This window comes from Chelmon rostratus, chromosome 7 (assembly GCF_017976325.1).
Source record: "Chelmon rostratus isolate fCheRos1 chromosome 7, fCheRos1.pri, whole genome shotgun sequence".
Lineage (NCBI taxonomy): Eukaryota > Metazoa > Chordata > Actinopteri > Chaetodontiformes > Chaetodontidae > Chelmon > Chelmon rostratus.
In genome coordinates, this window is record NC_055664.1 from 24,482,201 (window position 1) to 24,502,716 (window position 20,516).

Genomic DNA, 20,516 nt, shown 5'->3' on the forward strand with positions numbered 1-20,516 from the left:
ATTTGGTGTTTGCAGACAGCACACTGGGGATGCAGTGTTCTGGAAACATTCGCTCAACGAGGAGTTTGGGTTTAATGATCACATTGTAGGTGACAGCGGATGATGGACAATTTAATTACCTAAACAAGTAATCTGGTTAATTTACCGCTGAATCATCAAGCATCCCAACTGGAGGATTGAGACTCTGATGGTAACGTAGTGGCGGAGCAGCTGTGTCACCTTCGGGTGTCCTCCTCGCAGTCTGACAGAAGGAGATTTTTTTTTTTCATTATTACTTTGTAAAATTGCTGATGTAGTCTACATGTTGACAACATTGTGGAAGTTTTTCCACATTACTTTTCGACCTTGGAGATATGTGCATCAACTCCTCTCTCTCTGTACTCAGTCTGGAGGTGTGGTTTGTGGGCGTAGCTGATTGTAAATTGTCCTGCGGTGTCCCGAGGCCAAGGTAATGGAGAGGCTTTATTTTCTAGAAGGAGCCTCGCAGCACCACTGGGCTTGTTTTCCTGCATGGTAATTCCTTGTTGTATAGCGCCAGGAAGGATGTCAATTATATTAAGCATTTTATCAGCGAGAACAGGCCTGGAACATTTTCTGCAAATTTGCGAAGCGCATGTGCTCAACCACGGCTTTGAATCCTGGCAAAAAAAGCTCGATTCAGCTCATTCTCCATTCAGAAATCAATTCAGCAAAGTGGGTATTCTTCAAAATTCCAAAAATTGAAAAGCTTTTGGTTTGAAAAGGTAGTCATAACGAACCAGGGGATATCATAATGAATTCTCGACCATTAGCAAATGAGGCAGTTTCTATTTACAATTTGAACTGATTGGATTGAAAGCGAGTCAACCCCGGCTGGCACATGTGGACATCAGTGACAGTAACCTGCCTCCTTCTGCAGCTTTAGAAAGAACAGTTATGCTAAACCTTGTCTATTTTTAGCACTGATGAGTGAAATAAATGTGGCTTATTGCCACTAGGAAGGTACTGTGATTATAAAACTGAGAGTGATTTAGGGAAGGCTGATAGAATCCTCAGAATGATAATTTATTTCTCATATCGGGGGGAGTCTGGTCGCTTCTGTATGAGAGCAGATACATCCACATTTTAACAAGGCAGCCAGGAAAAGTGAAGACAGCCTACCCAGGCAATCGGAGGTTGGAGTGGCTTGAAAATGACCCTGCTGATAGATAGTTAAAACCATGTATCTTAGCAAGTGCTGCCATGCATGTGATCCATCTCATTATCCTCAGAGCTGAGATTTTATCTTGCTGCCACTGCAAATGTGCCTCAGTGCTGAGATATAGATGTTGTTTGCAAACACTTCTGCACAGTTTGAGCCAGAGCTGACAGCCACCAAAACCACGAGTGAATGATATCGTATAGAAGGTGAATGTGTGCCAGATTCTGGTGGCCGAGAGCAGGAATTCACATTTGCAATAATTAGGTTTATGATACTGGAGATGGCATTCTAAATTCAGAAACTCAATTAGAAAATAACCATTTTAATTCCTGCTTTATTTCATTGAGTGTGATAGTATGTCTTTGTGTTGTTGTGAGCCAATGAAAAACCTCTTTTCTGTCAGCTCAGCTTTCTGCCACAATACTTCTTTTCTGTGTTTTCCAGCACATAACCGAAGACTAATGCTCACTCATTAGAGGCAGCTAGCTAGCAGACAGAGGTCAATTGTATCCGTGCAGATATAAGTGTGTGCCAATGCAGCGCGCCGTGGGTTGTTATTTACTCGTTTGTCAGCTACCTAGTTTAAACTTGTCTACTGTAGTAGGTGAGTAACAGGATGTGACTTCAGCTACTTTATTAGAGATTGATTCCCTCTTGAGGTTGGAAACAGTGGCGTTTTCCTAAACGTTCCCTGAAGGAAAGAATTATCCAAAGTCTTTCTCCCACACTCACACACACCGGCTCCACACATGGCACACGCACATCAGGATTCAGAAATGAAACGCTGAATACCTGCCTGGTGTGCTGTCGGCTACAGTATGTCATCTTGTCATCTGTATTTCTTTGGTCGGCCGTCATTTTTTTGTGTCTTGGCTTGGCTTGAAAATGAAAAAACAGCCGTGAACTAAGGATGCATGTTGCATTTTGCTCGACAGAGAAAAATCACCAGGTTTTCTTGCAGTAACAAGGTCTTTTGTTACCATTAGGAGATATTTTCTTTTTATTACAAAATCTGTTTCCATTCTTATGAAAAAGTATGCAGTATCATCCAGTGGTTTTTCTCATTATTAAGCACCTATTTGGATCCTGGTCTTACCTCATAAGACACATCTCAAATTATGAGTTTTAAGCTAAAGTTTGCATTGGTTTGCTTTATCGATATGTCTGATAACTGGAGGATAATGATGTGCATTTAGTAGGTTTCGCCCTCCTTAAAGGGATTTCAGGCAGAAAGCATCGCTTTCACTCTTAAATATTTAGATTTTCTGTCTCACATCAGGCACCAAAGTGGAGCTGCCAGCTAACACTGTTAAAGGTTACATTTACTTCAATTCATTTCACTTTATTACAACGTTATTTATCCTGTTTAGGACAGTTCAGTGGATTCAATTAAACGTGCAAGCAACATTAAACGTGACACGTGGGATATATATTTTACAGCAGAGTCCAGATCACATTTGCATATTTGTCCAGTTGAAGTTCAGTATGCAGGAAGACGTCAGGAGTCAAATGCATATATTTAAAATACCTTTCCATTGTCAACAGTTAGTAACCTCATAAACCGCCTTATTCAAACTGTTGTCCGTGGCCACTCTGTATTTTCCCTTCAGTTTGCACTGAGGTGCCAGAGGTGAGCAGAGCATGCATGACTTGTCATCTAATGTTTCCTGGGCTTTTCTTCGAGAATTAAACTCTCTAAGACTTCCGCGTTTCATCTTCCAGTGATTTTGGAGCACATGCTGCTAATGCCAGAGAGCCAATTTCTGTCCCTTTGATTGGATATTTGAAGAAAAAGATAATACGCTGTCAATAAAAACACTGTAAAAGCTTGATAAGACCTTTCCTTTCACTCTGAAGGAGATTAGACGCCTCATACGGTGCAGTGTTGGCTTTTCTTTTCTGTGCTGTGTTCCTGTGTGTTGGGAACATCACTTTATTTTTGTATTTTAGCTCCACTTGTTGAAAGCATGTCGATTCCACTCAGCTGGACCACCACTGTGGTCCGGTCTGGTTGACAGCTGCTGGCTATTGTTAGACCTGATGCAATATTTATGTCTACAAATAATTAAGTCATCTCTGTCCCAGTCTGCCAACTACTGACTGAACAACACTTAAGAAAAGCGAATCATTAAGTGATTCAAGTGTTTGCTTCTCCAGTCTTCTCTGAGGAGAATGTAGGGGTGAAGACATTACCAGCATAAGTCTGTTGGGGGAAATCACGTCAGTCTGCTGTAGAAAATCATGGTCAGTAATCTGTTCACAACAATATAATTGCACTGTATGACATGTTGAGGGGACTCTGTTAACAGCAGCCTGGCGGGGGTGTTTGTTGTTTCCAGATGTTAATATGCTACATTCAGGATGAAGTCTGCTTCCTGCCAGAGGATCATGTTTTGTAAGATTTCCGTACGTTGAGAGATCAGCGTAAATATAATTTAACGTTGTAGTCTTTGTTCAGAGCAAACACAGAGAGCTGGAGACTGCTTCTGTTGGACACAGATTTCTCTATCACGTGCTTTTCAGGCCAGAGAAACTAACAGTTTTGGATCAAAAGAGTCGTCTGCTCTCCAGGGAGGCAGACTTGGGTCAGGCCCAATGCACATTTCATGCTATTCTGGACTGCTGAAAACCTAAATTCTGCCTCTCTCATCAGCACTCGCCAAAGTTCTGCCGTATTTTTTTGTGCTTTTTGCAAGTTTTTGACAGCTTACATTAAGTCATAAATAGGACAGATGTCGTGTTGTATAAACCAGTGTTTGCATCAGCGTCTGAGGTGAGGACAGAATGCGGGACAGACGCAGATTAGACTCACACCTTATGTCACAGTTATTGATATATAACATCATGTAAAAGTGAATAAGGTTGCTTTTCCACAGGAGCATGTACAGTATGTGCCTGTGGACTTTCCCGGGGCTTTAATGAATCACATTTTCTTTCTTTCTTTCAAAATAAGAGCAAATAAAAACATCTGAAATAAGATCACAAAGTCACTAAATTAGATATATCTATCTGTCTCTACACAGATAGCTGTAATTACAAGAAAAGACCACCATCATTTTTTACAACAACACAATGCTTGAAGTAGACATGTAGTCTACTTCAAGCATTTGTTGTAGAGACTGAAATTCTAGTCATCTGTACTACTTGAAAGTAAGTGCTTCATAGTGTATCACTGCCTCTATCATTTTTTCCAATAACCACATTACTGCCATCAGCAAAATATCAGTTATGGTCTCCCTGCAGTGAAATGCATCATCACGGTTTGACATTGATGTATCAATCAAAAACCCTTCATCTGTTACCTTTATTGGGCTCACCCTATAATTTAGCCACTTTTTCTTGCGCATCTCCAAATATTTCTTATGCAGAGCAGCTCCTAAATCTCCACAGTGGCTCGGGCATCGCCTTGAGCTCTGGCACAAGCTGCAGTTCAGAATGAGTGTATCAAATTTCATCAGCCTGCCTGTAAATCAATCGCAACCTCGGCCGCTCGATGGAGGGGGCATCGGAGTTAATGCGCCACGGGCGAGAGGGAAACCTGGAGTTTTTTTAGCCGTCATAGGAGGCATGTTGCCCGGATGCCGAGATTCCGACTGCTGAGTGACGAGCAACCGGAGCAGTTATTAGCTAACTGCCTTGCTCAAGGGCACATTTAAGGAAGATGTCCTTGAAGGAGAGGATTTCATGTTCCCTTCCTGCTATTCAAATTTTCCAGCTTTATCAAATTTAGACTATTACCCATCTCTCAACACCCCCAGGCGGCTGCTGCGCTGACCTTTCAAGGTTTATGAAGTAAAGTGATTATCTCCCAAATGGTAAAATGTAGTGTAAAATTGACATTGTTAATTCATACTGTATATTTTATTCATAGCTCTGGAAATACTCCCGCTATCTTGTGTGATGCCCAATAGACAGCCAATACACAGCTATAAGTTTCAGCTGCTGAGCACCATCTCATTCAGCGGACATGATTCGAGTTTGTTAAAACCATTACTTTGAAATAAGCGCTCAGAATTTCAAGAAGCAGCGCTTTCTTTTTCTCGTATTCGACAAAACAAATAGTCAAGTCTTGAGCTTATCTGTGTGCTCCCAGAATGCACCAGTCTGCTTTTCTCGTGTTTAACAGGATTGTAGGCATGGCAGCGAACTGCACATCCTGCTCTTAGAAAGGACAGTGCATGGTGCATACGGTTTTCCACTTCATACAGCTTGATTTATGTCGCTGCAGCCCAAACACTAAACTGACCCTAATAACCAATTGGCCCAGTGCTCTGTGTTCACACCAGGTCATCTCTCTCACTGCAGCAGATAATTCTCTGCCGCTGATACTAAATCACGACCAAAGACGGGATTATGACCACGCTCAAACTCTAAACAGCAAAAAACGACTGTGCAGCGTTAAGTTGGTCCTGGTCTATTGTAATTATCTGAAGAACTACTGTCCACAAGAGGGAAGTGTTATCACATTCAACCTCCTGTTCATTTCCAGGCAGAGCAGGCCTGATCCTGTCGGATTGCTTCTGGAGGGAAGGATGAACAGGCTGAAGAGTGAGGAGGAAGGAAGGAAGGAAGCAGTGAAGGAAGGAAACAGGGGGCTGAGTATGCTCAGTCAGCTCTCACAGCTGCCTCATGAAGTAGACCCCCCCTCCCCTTCCGTGCACGAGAACACACTCATACATAGCTGATGATTTAAGTCATTTTTCCGCTCTAAGAAGAAGAAAAAGAAAAGTCTTCCTCCGGAGTTTCTCCCCCTGGAGGAGGGATGACTGTAAGGATGACTGTTTGGATCACATTCTAGCATTCACTGCTCCACCCCGACCTCTTTGTTCCACTTGTGGGTCACATGAGGTCTGGGGTACTGGGGGGTCTCTGAGGGGACCCCTGGTGGTGCCCTGAATATGAAAACCACCAGACTTTCTCACTTATTTATCTAATTTGAAATGAGTGATGTGGACAGGTAGAGGCTTTGTTTTTGTTTCGCTTCCTGTCCACCTGTCTGCACGGCAGCTCTCAGGGTGTTGTATGCTGCACTTTGGATTTATTTCTTTATGTACTGAGCGCCTCTATTTGGGGGGGAAATTGGGAAAACTGGGAAAGTCAAACAAACACAACATGTTTTTGTCAAAGTGGGGTTCAGACACCTTTGTCCACATGTGAGGGAGGCTTTGCTTGCTGCAGGCTTTGCTCTTGCAGGCTGTCACCGTTTGTTGCAGTCACCACACTGTCAGTTTCCGTTGTTCTCACAGTCTTTCAGTCTCAGAGGTTTCAGTGGCTCTGTGACATTTCAGCAGAAGAGTGGTGTTTCACTTCAGCGTGCCTGTTCTTGTCCTCTTCCCACCTCTCCACCCTGTCTCCTCATCCGCCTAAAATAGACTTTCTTTGTATCACCTTCTGCTCCACTCGAGTCATTTTAAGGAGCCGTGACGCGCAGGAAAAGTTTGAGTCGCCTCCTCTGAAAGGCTACCAGGCTGCTTCTCTTTCCAGGCGACGCGTTTGCTTTTTGCAGGACAATCCAGGCTCCTCCCTTGCACAACGTCACCCGATCCCGATCTCTCCCAAAGCGTCAGCGATAGTCAGCAGCGCACTGTGGTGGCAGATCAGCGGGGCGGTGCGCATAGCGGGATAAAGCTACACTGTATTTCATCCAAAAAGAGCGAGAAAAAGGGGGGCGCATCCCACCATTTCCAGAGTTCCAACAACTTCCCCGGCCTGGGTGTGCTGATCTCTCCGGCTGGCCGCGGCTGCACACGGGGACAACCGGGAACTTGCGGAACTAAAACAGGGACGGTGCCGGCAGACTATCTGTTAGGTGCTGGGTCACATTTGCCGACGGGAGAAAAAAGGGCGACGTTTCCCCGGAGGAACTCTCCAAGTGTTGGAAACTTCCCAGCGCAGCATCGATCGAGGACCTCCCGCCTACTTTACCTCCGATCCACAAGCCTGGAAGGGGGGGAGAGAGAGTCCTGCAGCCGCTGCGGTGGATGGAGCAACAAAGGCTCGGCGGTTAAACTAGAAGAGCCAACTCTCAGCCTGTCCTCGCCTGCTGTTTCCTGAAGACTCCATCACCTACACGGTAGATCTGCAGCCGCCTGGATCTCATTTCGGGGACCCGGCCAGGTTTACTTGGTGCAAACTCCGCGCCAGCCAGGGAATCGCCGCAGACGTGAAATTGATGCTTTGGTACGGAGAGGCGCACCACCGATCCTCCAGTTTTGCGAAAGTCTCCTGCCGCTCAGTGAGGGAGGTGGACTAGCTCGGGCCGAAGTGGGATTTGCAGAAGTTACATGCTTGGTGTTTGTCGCCTCGAGTGAGCCGCGATCATCCACTCCCAGGTCACCAGAGAAGATCCGGATAGTTGAGGAGCCATGGCGATGTGTGTGGGGATATGGATACTCCTGTTGGCGCTGCACGTCCAAGGTAAGCCGCAGAAACGAGACTTCAGCTGGGAATCGTGCGAGGCATGTCTGCCTCATTTCCCCATCACCTCCCCCGGCTGCACGGGGCGCGCGTGCTGCGTGATGTTTTGCAGCACTTAATTCATGCATGGATGGGTGGATCGATGGGATCGCCTGTGTTTGTGCTTTGCAACAAGGTGTGCAAATGAGAGAAAATTGGAAAGTGTTTGTCGGACTCAGAATCCAGGCTTCACCCCCAACGGCTGCAGAATACTTATCGTGCTGCAGAATGATGAATTTACTCGGGCAGCAGGCAGATGGCGATATGCGCGAACCGTGCAGGCCAGCACTCTGCAAGTTTTCCAATATCTCATTGTAATGGCAAGTCGGAGCCGCAGAGTGCCCCTGAATGATAATTGAAACCTGTGGCCTGTTATCCCCAGCTCCTCTCCATTAGCTGAATATTGTAAATGCTTAGAATTGGAGGGGCTGTTATGTCCCAATCCTCCCTTTGAGTCTGAATGAAATCCTCAGGCCTTCGCCGCTTCCACAGTCAGTCATATTTTCTGAGAAGCAGTGACTCAGGATGAGGTGACATTTGTCTTTGGCTCAAATCATTGTCTGACAAATCGTCCTGAATACATAGCAGATGTTAGAAGACACACACACGTTGTGTGAGTTTGTGTTTGGGGCGAAGGATGAGGTGTTGAGGGAAGCTCAGCTGATGAATGACTGATTATTTGACATTGATCATCCTGACAGTGAAGCTTCCCAAACTGGGCCTAATGAGTTAAACACTTGCTTAATAACTGGATTTGACTGGTATTGGAAGGAGCATCATTATTCTGCTCATATTGGCAAGCTTCTAATTGGAAAACAAAACAAGCCAATAACAAAGCACCATGTATGTGTGCCCGTGTGTGTGTGTGTGTGTGCCTGTGTGTGTGTGTGTCCATGTATTATTCATGTTGTGGGGACTTTAATCTGTTTACACATTCACATTGTAGGGATTCGCCTTCCTTATAGAGACAAAATGCAAGACCCCATAATGTAAACCATTACATTTTAGGGTGAAGACTTAGGTTCAGGTTGGGTTTAGGTTAAAGTTAGGTTTAGGCAAGTCTTGGTTATGGTTAGGGTTAGGGTGTGTCTCCAGGAAATGAATGTAAGTCCACGTAATGATAATGATGGAAACACCACTGTGTGTGTGTGTGTTTGTGTGTGTGTGTGTGTGTGTGTGTGTGCGATCCATTATGCAGAGGGGCTTTTTAAGGCTTAGCTGAAAGTTTACTGGTTTGTTTACATGTCAGACGAGTAAATTCTGCCCGGCGCCCCTGTTTTAAGGCCGGAATGGACGAGGGTCAAGTGTGGTGAGGAAGTCAGATCACGCTCTGAATGATGCTGATCTCATCCTCATTTTCTGTGGCTGACGGCAGCGTGTGCATGTTTACTTAAAGCAGCGTTTTGGTCATTTTGCTCCTGTTCCACTCCAAAAAGGCCTAAAAAGCCTTTTCCAGGCGAACATTTGGTCACATCTAGGCTGTTTTTTTCTCCTCGCTGGAGCGCTGGAAGGACGAGGTGTTGACCTCGTTCGCTGTGAGGCTCCTCCTGGCGTCACGTGTTTAAGACTGATTGAATACTTTGATCAAAAGCCCTGTCTGATTTACACTGAGATGATCCCTTTGCTTGTGGAGAAGATCAGGATTAACAGGTTCCCTTGGGATTCACGGTGGAAATCTTTTGAAGCTGTTCAATCAAGGGAGTGGAAAATGTCTCAAAAATTGCACTTAAAGCGTCTTGGAAATGGCTCATTTGAGTAAAGCAGGAGATGTTTTCTAACTCTAATTAGACGTCGTACGGTTGCACTTTGCTCTCATTTCTTTTTGTTTTTAAACTGCTGTAGTTTATTTAAAAGCAAAGCGACTGCATAATTCATGCACGCAGACTTCCTCACGAGGGGAAGGACCTGGAAATGTTTTATTTCAGCAGTTGCTCGGACTCTTTTCTTTTGACATGCAAAAACAAGAATTTGGTCTTTCACCCTGAGGTGAAAGAGCGTCGCCATAAATGCCCACTGTCTTTGATGGCCTAATTGATATACAACATCTTCCAGACTCTTCCCTCATTACCCAAGCGCAAACAAGTGTGGGAATTGTCCTCACAAATGCAAGTAGCAGCAACCCCTGCTGCAGTTTGCCATCAGGGAAAAGCCATTTGTGCTTGTCATCGTAATAACCATTTGTAGAAAACACACGAGTGCCAAACTCATAAGCAGAAAATATTTCGAGCTGCTCGCCAAATAGATTATCAAAAAGGAACATTGAGAATAATGGATCTGTGAATAATAACAGCAGCTCTGTTCCTGCTTTCTTATATTACCACTTGGTCCCTCCAGTGTACCAGCCTGATATTTAATTGAGTGTGAATTGAGTTAGCGACCAGGTGGTTGTTTATGGCTTGGCTCCATCCCCGGGTCCTGGTGCTGTACGAGCCCGTGCAGATATCACTGTCAGCGGTGGGATAAGGAGATTTTCCAGCTCTAATTCCTCGTCTTAGTTTGATTAAACATTTGGGAAATGAATGCTTAATGGTGGACAAGCATCAGCTCTGGATGTGCTATTACTCAGGAGGGGAAATTGTTTAGCTGTGAATCATAATATTTGTAATAAGAGGCAGCATGCCAGCTAAAACCATTCTGCTGGAGACCCCTGTTGTGCAGTTCTGTCAGTCATTCCACGCAGCCTCTCATGTGAGTTTGTCTTGAATGTTTGGTAGTGAGATTCCTCCGCTGATATCACAACGTAGCAGCATTCGTTTGTGCGTCACTGCCCCGGCGCTTATTTGCTATTTGTTTCCCACGTGACGATCTCTGCGAACCGCGGGTGATACTTCCTGTTTTGCTGTGACAGACAGCTTTATTGTTTCTTCTGTTTCGGGTTAATTACGCAGCTAACTGCCTGATTTCTGTGCACCGGCTCGTCTGACACACAACAGTGCATTCTGACTCGTGGCGGGCAGTCACATGCTGCGCTGCTGCGCTGTGCATTTGTTTTTCACGCTCGCTTGAGGCACGCTGAAGTCTACCTTTGTGTATGAAGTGTCGTGTACGTCACCTGGATGGATTGATTGATTGATTGATTGAACAGTCAGGGGGTGTGGGTGCAATTGCAGGCGTGTTCGTAGGGCTGAAACAGGCGTTTGATGTGGAGCGCTGAAACAGGCACGGCGTGTTTCCTCAGATGGGTCATGGAACAAATGCCGCGGCCCCTTTGGAGCATTGTAATGAGCGTTCTGACTTTGTTAATTTCTCTTCTGTGCTGAAGAAAACTGTAATTGCTGCTCCGTGGCATTTTGCATTTCATTTGGACCGTTGAGATGGAGTGAAAGGAAGAGAGTCACAGTGGGATTGTTGGGCCTTGATGGTTTGAGTGTGAATGCAAATTGCTCTGATCCTCAGTCCTTTGGGGAGTCTCCCTTTGGTCCCTGCTGAGGTGATGGATGGTAGAGAGCGCTCTGAGTCCTGGGAGACTAGCTTGAGGGGAGCTGACAGGAGATTAAGCTTTGCTCTTGCCATAGGAACTAATGGAGGCACTTGGCCACTCAAACTTCATGTCTTTGAGCATTTAGTTCATTGTGGTTCTGCTGTCAGCTCTTCAGCAAATCCCTCTCAAAACACTGCGTGAAATGTCTTTTTTGTCTGCTGTGATTCTGGAAATGGAGAGGCGCCTCATTAATTTCAGGAGCTGCTCTCAAACAACTGATTTTTCTTTTCTTTGGCACAATATTTGAAATAGCTAAGTTCGGTTCCATGCACCACAGCCGCCGATCCAAGAGGGACGTTCTCAGTCTCCTTTGCAAGGTCCTCATGCCCATTTGCAGCCCCTGCGGTCTCTGCGTACAGGCTTTGTATCACAAAACAGATGAATAAAACATGACAATAAGCACTGAACCTAAATAATGGAAAGGTTATGACAAAATGGAGTGTTCTCTGCGTGCGGAAGACTGCACAAATAGCATTAAAGACGGAATGAATGTTAAATTAAGGTTGCCTCTCTGATTAGTTGCAGTCTGTAGTTTTATATGCAGGATTCTGGTCATGATAAGGATTAACTGAATGTCTCATGGCCTCTGCTTGTCTCTGCGGTGATGAAATAGTCTCTGAATGAAGCTATTTTCGGGAGGTTTAGTCAAATATCAGAAGTAATGTTTGTCCCAGACGCCGGCTGTCTAAAGTTACCAGATAGCTTGTTTTGTCAGGACATGGAGTTCAGTATCATATGCAGTGTTTTCATTTGGGGGTTATTTTGGCGTGTAGCGTCTGTTAGGTGTCCTCTCCTGCAGTCACCATGTCAGATCAGGATGGAAAACACATTTATCAGCAGGCTGCAGCTGCAATTTTATGCTTTAAATCCTTGAAATTCTTCTCTGTTTCAACTCAAATGGCTGAATCAGCAAAGTAAGGCAGAAGGAAATCAATAAAGGGGATCAAATCTCGCCCTGAGCTTTTCTGATTTGGCATTAGTCTGTCGAGTCTTTTTCTTTCTGTTTAGCTGATCCTTGTCGAGGGATTGAATGGTTAAATTCCTGTTCTGCTCTCGACAACGAGGCTGGCATTGACTGACTACACTTGTTCCATATTTTTCTTGCCGTTTGTCAGATAGCTGCTCCAGAATCTGCAGATAGGCTTATTATGGCTCCTGAGTTGATGTAGATCTTCTCTGAAGAAAAAGTAAATAATCTCAAATGTTGGAGGGATTCTGACAGTCTGCTCTGCTTTTATGAGACACGGTCTCGGCTTGCCAATAGTTCGTAGAGTTTCTCTGCACTATTTCTCCCTCACTGCTCAGTTACCGTAGTTACTACCTGTAATCAATCACTTCAATTAAAGACAAATCAGATTTATTTCTTCACAGGACCTGCATCCATTTCTGTGTTTCTCCGAGGTGCTGTGTGAAGCCTTTTAATGCATCATTTAAAGAAAAAAAATGATGCAGTCGTCTTGTATTTTCTGCTTCGCCGGTTTAAAAAAAGAAACCACGTGGGAATATCGCTCTTTGCTCATTGTGTCTGGGTTTACAACTGGGGCATTTAGTCACGGCCTGATCTGGGATTGAGAGAGTGGGTAATTCCTGGTCTTCCCACTAAGGCTGTACGCCTTTAAAATAAAGCAGATCTGATCAGTGCAGCCCCCCCAGCCCCCCCGTGCAACTGCCTTAACAAGTCAATTTACAACAGGCAGCTGGGCTGACGTGCCTCCATTAAGGAGCAAAGAAGTCCTGATAACCAGTCGGTGAACAACCTGCCGAGTCTTAGCATAAAGAGCAAAAATGATCCTGCAAGGTGGAAATAAGAAATCTATCATGGTAGCCATATTTTGACGTGATGGCAGCGCTGCAGAAACAGCGGCGTCAGAGGAAGCCGTTGGCCAATTGGCTCGATTGGCCCCGTGCTCGTCCTGGTCTGCCCTCTGTCTGCCTCTGCTCTGCGAACCAGTTGAGGTGGACTGGGATTCATTTTAAAACTTGATGGACTAGTTGGTGCTGTTGCCATGTTTGACTCAGTTGAATTTTGTGCTGACTTGTGCAGTCTGTTGACAAGAGCTGGCCTGCAGCTCTTCCTCTAACTGTCCTGGGTCAGGCCGATACATCAGTGTGCTGGTGTGCTGGGCCAGTATTGGCCTTCAATTAAATATTTGATGGAAGCTTCTCCCTGACAGCATTGTCATTCTGATGTTTTTTTTTTTTTTGCCACTGTTAAGAAGTAGTATCATTTAACTGTTCAGTAATTTTAAGTAAAACACATTTTCCAAAGTCAATAATGCTTTCAGAGTTTCTCTCCTGCTGCCTCCAGTGTTCGACAGAGCCGTTTTATTCCTGTTTCACTGTACATTTCTTTGTTTTTGACAATCGACTGCTGAATAAGTTTCTTTTCCATCCTGCAAATTCTTACAGTTTTCTAAATATGTGACCTCAAGCAGGTCAACTTTTAAGATATTGAATATTTGCACAGACTGTCTCCAAGTTCTGACTGAAAACATCCGCACCGCCTTCAAAAACCACATCTGTCAATCCCATTACAAGCCTTCCAGCTCACCCACTGCACATGCCATCCGCTGATAAACACCCTCCAGGGGTGAAGCTGAAATGGAATATTAGCTTGCAGAACATATTCGGATGAGAATATCGAACACTTCTAAGATTTAGTGGCGGTTTCAATCTCTCGTTAGGGAAATGCTCGGAATCAAAGCAGCGTTGAAATGTACGTCATTATGACACGGCACCTGGGGTTTCACAAGGCTCCGAGCTGATCTCCTGCCAGAACTTTACATTTTTCTTTTTACTTTCGACAAACTTTGGTGCATCCCCCTCCCATCTCCCCTCTCCCCTCTCCTCTCCTGTCTCCTCGCTCTGCCTTTGAGGATGGTGCTCGCCGAGAGTCGGCTTGGTTAGCACTTGATACAAAAGGGGGTTTGTTTCATGAAATGTTTCCCTTTTTAATGAGTGATGGTGTTCGCTCATTTAATATTCCGCACTGATATCTCTCCGGGAGCTGACTGTGCTTCAAAGCAACAGCGTGGTTGTAAATGGGAGTGGGTGAAGGGGAGGCAGCAGCAGAGGTGGGGGTGGTATAAGGGAGGGGGAGCTGCTTAGAAAACACAAACACAGGTTTATTTATTCTCTCTGACATATAGCTAAGCTTCCAGTGTGCTGCAGCTTGGTGCAAAGCTCCTTAGTGCCCTCGTCCTGTGCAGACAGACGAGCAAAATATGATTGATAACAGGTCAGCTCTGCGTCTGTCATATTTCCCTCAGCGTGCACCTTTCATTCACGTTTGCATCACTCCCTGCTGTGATCCACTGTAAAGATAATTGCTCAATTCGAAAGGATGTGAGCATTTCTGAGAATATTTTATCCAGCTATCGTTCCTTCACTCCAGCTGCGCCGCAGCTGGCACGATAGTTTCCCAGAGCTCGTCATTATACTGAGATTGAGGTCAACCTACACGAGTGGTAGAAATTCCTCCATTTTGCCCGTTTTTGAGCGCACGTGGTTCAACTTTGCTGTGAAAGAGATGAAGATAAACGCAGAGATGGCCTGCAGTTTGGCATTGATCCTAACATTTTGTTAGCGGAGTCTATGCCAAAGCAGCTAATGTAGTCTGCTATTGATTCCCCAGTTTCAAGCGTGGCTGAGTTTAACTCCGACGTTGCATTGTTTTCAGAAAGCCAGGTGTGCCGAATGGCCTCCGCCTCCTTCCTGCATGCCCTCTCTTTTTTTAACTGACACTGCAGTGCATGCGGCTCTCAGTAGATTTAGTATTTAAATGTGTGTTAAAAAGAGGTGGTTGGGTGGGTGGTTGAGTAATCTAGCCCCAGGTAAGGGGTCCTATTTATCCCTTTACCGCCAGTGTGCGTCAGCACTGCACTTATTTCAAGTAGACTTGTACAAAAGTAAAGCTATTGGCTGTGCTGTGCTTAAATTATATTTAAATGCTGTGTACAGTATAGCCATTGCAGTATAGTGTGCCAGTCAAAGGAAGAAAATGACAGGAACATGCATTCAACTCTTTTATATCAGACACTTATAGGAGAGGCTTATGAACAAGAACCAAAGATGCTCATACTTGTGCACATACCCTCCACCCTTGAGGCCTTCATCACAGAAAGTGCACACAGGGCTTCCCTCCACTGTTCCTGTCTGTCCTCTACCATCCTTTATATCTTTGAGAGCCTCCAACGTATGTTTGAATTGATATTTGTATTTGAAAATATGTAGTACATTTATTTAGACTCAAGCAAGCAATTTCTGGCAAGGTTACATTAAATTTGCTTTAAATTGCCAAAAAAAATGTGTCCAAGGCAGGATGTTTTGCAGTTGAGCAATAATCATTATTCTGAAAGATGACAGCAAATATTTGGGCGGTAAACAATAAACCATTATGCAGAATAAAGTTCAGTTAAGCATGAAGAACAAATGCTGCAGTTTCTTGCACTTTGTCTACCTGCCAACAGATATGGTGACTGCGGCGTTTGTGACGTCACTTGGTGAACGCTGCTCTGAAAAGCAGCAGAGAGATTGATCGTGTTTCCAGGCAGATTGTTTGATGTTTTTTTTCAGTTGATATTTGTGTACATGGCAACGCACAGGCAGGGTTTAGGTTGGGAGCAGGCTGTCATGGTAACTAAAGTAAGGTTGAGCTGTGTGTAAGTTTAGAAAACAGGAAACCTTTGTTTAAGTTCATAGAACAATCCAGGTCTAGTCGACCTCGAACTGACTTCCAGTTGGCATTAACATTTTGTCTGGGTTACTTTTTACTATTTCCCCTGGAGGTAATCATTTCTAATGCAGAATAGATGCATATAAAATGCCTAATGTATCCCCCACCCACCTCTCTCCACATCCTCCTCACTTCTTCTCGCCTCTTCCAGCTGAATAACTTTGCCAGGGGTTTCCACTTGGGAGCTCCCACCCTGGCAGCACACGTCTTGCTTGGCTTCGGGTTTGCGAGTGGAATTAACCAGTCAGGGATCTGGAAAGGTCTTTGATCCAAGTAAAAGAGTCACGCAGAGGCATTTTGTAATTCACAGCAATTGTCAGTTCAGCCATGAAGATGCCGAATGTCACGTCGGGCCAGAGAAACAGAAGGTTCGGGGGTCAAGGCCCCCCCCCCTTCTCCCGCCCACGTGTCCGACGTATGAGTTACAACACTCGTACGATGAGAGGTTATGCAGATATAAACTGCCGCAAGAACTCCCACGCGCTGACCCTGCACCCCCATAGCTCATATCTCACAGATGTTTGAGAGTGAGCGCTGCGTTTTACTTCTTTTATCGATGTATCTGAGTTGACTTTCTTCTGCCACTTTAACCGTATTTTCAGCTCACATAGCGCACAGGCACTGTAAATGTTTATTTCAGATGGATGCAGGGGCTTGTGATTGTTCCTGCTCTGCGTGCCACTTTTGTCAGCGTTATGAAACTGAAAATAGACGCTAAAGAGGAACAAATGTTGGTATGAGAAACTCGACGTAGTGGTTGTTTAATACCACGGTAAAAAAACCCTAAAATACCTTCCCTCTCACGGCCTGCAGACTCATACCCTTCAGGATGCCAAGTTTCAAATTGTTCTGCAGAATGGGTTGAAGGATTTTACCTTTCTTCCAAAGTCGTGGGGAGAAAAAAATCGCAAAATTGGAATAAAAAATAGCAGCCTAGATGTAAAGAGGAAAGGTGGAACTGGAGATTTACATGTCAACCCTGCAGGGGATGGGAGTTCGCTGAGGGTCATGCTGTTCCTGAATGAGGCTGTGTTCCAAGAGTGATTCTAGTTCGCCTTGAAATAGTGTTCTTGGCTGCAATTCTTTTTAGGCACGTTGGGGCTGCTCGCTGGAAGAAAAGGCTTGTGCAAATAAAAGTTCATTGAATTTTTTCCACCTCATTAGGCCCTTTTTCTGTTTCTGTGCGGGAAGCCAGCGGACCCCCCAAAACCAACTCACATTCTACATTAAAGCTATCTTCAAACAAGCGCGTTGCCTGTTGCATAATTGCAGGAATATTATGACACAAAACAGAGCAAATTGAATTAAGAGCTCCACAATGTTCCAAAGATCATATTGTCTGCTGAATTATTTTAATTAAAGCCTTTCTTAATTTGGGTAATGAGTGATTTAGTGGCTCAATCAGATCTTTTAGAACAAGTGGGCCCAAGTCGAGATTAAATGGAAGGCCCATGTTTCAATAGGCTGCTCAATACGTGATGAAAGTAGTTGGGGGATGAAGCTGATTGGATTCGCCCCACATCGCCAAGGGTGTGTTTCATCCCCGCTGTTTGGGAAATTTTGGTTAAGCTGGAAAAAAAAAGAAACAATTCCTGCCCGAGTGCGTGGCTCTGCAGTGGAAGTAATCCAAATAACGGGGCTGATTCTGAATGTCGTTATATGGGATTTAAAAGGTTAATCCTATTGATTGGGTTGTGGGATTTGCCCGTGTAACTGCGGTGGACGGTTCTCTGACTCCTCGCCGTGGAGAGATCGGGCGTGTGAGATTCGGGGGCAGTTTGTTGTGCGCTGCACTTCCCCCTGTTGCCCTAACCCCTCTTTTCATTCTCACACTGCTGATGCTTCGTGACTGGCGTGGGGTGGGTATTTGTTTTTGCTGGGAAGACCCGGAGGAGTGCACCGAGGCATGAACGCACCGTGTGTGTGTGTGTGTGCATGCGTGTGTGTCGCTGAGTGCGCAAGTGCATACGTTGGTGCGCAGGCCCGAGGCAGAGGCAGCTTCACGTTGCCGGCCCTGCTCCCCCCTGATCCTGACCCACTTTCTTTTCCCCTGCTCGTCGCTCCCTCTTTAATTGCCGCGCGGCACACTGAGGCCATCTGCTCGACTGAGGCCTGTCGCCATGGAGATGCTGGGAGGCTTTTCGGATTTGCTGTGGACTGACCAACAGGGAAATAGAGGTCAGGGAATGGGGGTAGGGTGTTGGACAGTCATAGGGGCACCAGAGCTGTGTTTTGAAATGCTCATCTGGCAATAGTACACCTGTATGAAACATCTGCACTCACATCCTCTCAAGTGATTTTTAAAAAATATATGTTGTTTGGCAAAAAAAACATCAACAAATATCACCACAAAATCAGCTTTTCATGCAAAGTATGAGGAGAGGAGAGGTTCTCCTAAAGCTGAGGCCCATCAGACATGTTAATCCCTCAATTAATCCTGAAACATGAAAATAATGACAGTAACACAGGCCTCCCAGACCAAACAGGAAACATTTTTAAAGTTTATGGAACTTTTTCCACACAGCTACATTTCCAGAGGGGAAAAAAAATCTGAATATTAAAAATTACACAGTTCGTTTTTGCTACGAGGCGCTCAGACAAAAGGCTATTTGCCTGCTAAGATTACTGTGTCGTCTCAGCCAGATGTGTATTTAGTGTCGTTTCATCTGCCTGCGCCGATCATGCTGAGCCGTGCTCGCTTATCCTCGCGAGTGTCTTTGTATATTTTGCTGCTCCTGCTTATTTCCCGTCCAATGACATGCCTCACTGAGGAAGCAGTTGCGCTGTGTTTCCAATTAACACTCAGGCGTATTTCAGAGCCCTGGTCTGCACGGCTTGATCGGCCTTTGCTCCGCAGTCTGTCAGCTGCACTCGCATCGAGCCCGCCCCGTGCGTTGTTTAACCATTCAAATATTCCAGGCCTGTTCCAGGATCATTCGGCCAAATGGCTAAATGTGGCATTTTATTCCAGGAGAATGTTTTGCTAAAATGCCTCTAATGGAGTCTTGGTATTGACCTCTGGCACATGCACAGTGCTGAGCTTTGGGAGACACTCTTTATATTTACTCCTCTTTTAAAGGTCAATATTGGTAGCTGTCATTTCTGAAGTGCCATTTATAGGTCAGTACCTCATTAGTAATCTGGTGGTTTTTGGATCAAATGCAGCTGCTGTCTTGTCTGTGTCACTGAGCTGCAACCATTTCGCCTTTCAAGTTCAGAGCGAAGCCACTGGATTCTGTCACACTGATGCAGAATGTGACATGTATAAGATTTTACTCCACAGCTGTAACTAAGGATTAGTTTCATTATTAGCTTTCTTTCCAATTTTTTGATCTATAAAATGGAAGACCATAATGAGAAATGTCCATCACGATTCACAAGAGCCCAAGGTGATCCCCATGTTTAAAATCTGAAGATTTTATCTGAAGATCTGATATTTTTCCTTGATTAATGGCTGAAATGAATGAATTCATCCATTGTTGGACTGCCAGTGCTGTTGTTGCAGGATACCATGGCTTCAGTAGGTGTTAATGTGACCAGTAATGTGTGTTTGCAGTCAACGTGTCATGGCAGGCAGACTAAACCGTGGCAGGTGTACACATCTTCCATGAAATTCAGCTACATTGCGGTGTCAGAGTTACTGTGTGTTTCTACCAGATTGCTTAACAAGAGTCAGACCTCCTACGAAGGCTGTCAGAATCCGCCGACTTTGATGCCGCCACTATCTGCATAGATGCCTCAGACAGCTTATTTTGCTCCTCCATCACCCGCCAGTGACAGAGTAAGACAGGAGGCTGTGACAGCAGAAAAAGGTAGCTCTGTCAATTTAAACTCCAGCGGGCGCTTGATCTCCGAGCTGCCCAAATGTACAGTCAGAGCTGAAGTTAACAAGACAATGTACCCGGCGCCTGTAATTGGGCCGGGCCCTTTTCCAGCAGTGTGAAAAGATAGAGAGCCCGTCTGTCAGCCTGCTCTCCAGTCAAGGTCACGGTGTCGAGCGCTGGATGTGTTGTATCTGCGACCGTGCCCTATCGCAGCTTATCCGGCTGCTGCTGTGCAGAGGTGGGGTGAGAACCGCCGCGCTCTGCGGGCAGCACGCTAGATTATGTGCTCGGAGAGATTAATCAAATCGTATGAAGTTATGCTATGAAAGTTCAGTTTCAACCAGCCAGTCGTGCCAACGTGCCCCTTAAGCTGTGCTGAATGTTGTTTTGTGTGTCCTCCCTGTCATTGCCAAAGGGGCAAAGCATTTATAGCTTGACATGAACTGCTGCAGTGATGAGAAGTAAACTGCCTTTCCAAAGGATTATGTCATGGTGGAGCGCTGTGGATGGACCTAGTTAGCTGAAGTGATTTTCATAGTCCTTGTTGTGCCAAACTCCTGATTGCAGTTTGAATGGAGGCCACGCTAAAGGAGGGCTCTAATTACCCCTCCTCAAGTGCACATGCTGACTATGCAGTGGTGCCTTTTGATTTGTGTAACAAGGGACACCTGCCTCCGCTCTCCTAATTTGAACCGAGCTTTATCGCTACTTTTAGTATCATCCAACTCTGGACTCTCTTCTGCAACCGTGTCTGTGGCTGTTTATGCTCAGAAGCCCGTACAAAAAAGAATTTCATTCCCTTTTTATGGACAGCAGGGGGAAGGACGGTTGTTCGCTATT

At 45.1% G+C, this 20,516-nt stretch overlaps 1 protein-coding gene across 1 annotated transcript in view; it reads left to right on the forward strand.

Annotated features, from left to right (window-relative positions):
* Window positions 1-6,640: 6,640 nt before the first annotated feature.
* Window positions 6,641-20,516, forward strand: part of nectin1b (nectin cell adhesion molecule 1b) — a 73,031-nt gene continuing 59,155 nt past the window's right edge. Inside the window, exon 1 of the mRNA XM_041939990.1 lies at window positions 6,641-7,597. Within this exon, the coding sequence (XP_041795924.1) occupies window positions 7,546-7,597 (52 nt within the window). The 5' untranslated portion in view covers window positions 6,641-7,545. The remainder of the gene's footprint in view (window positions 7,598-20,516) is intronic.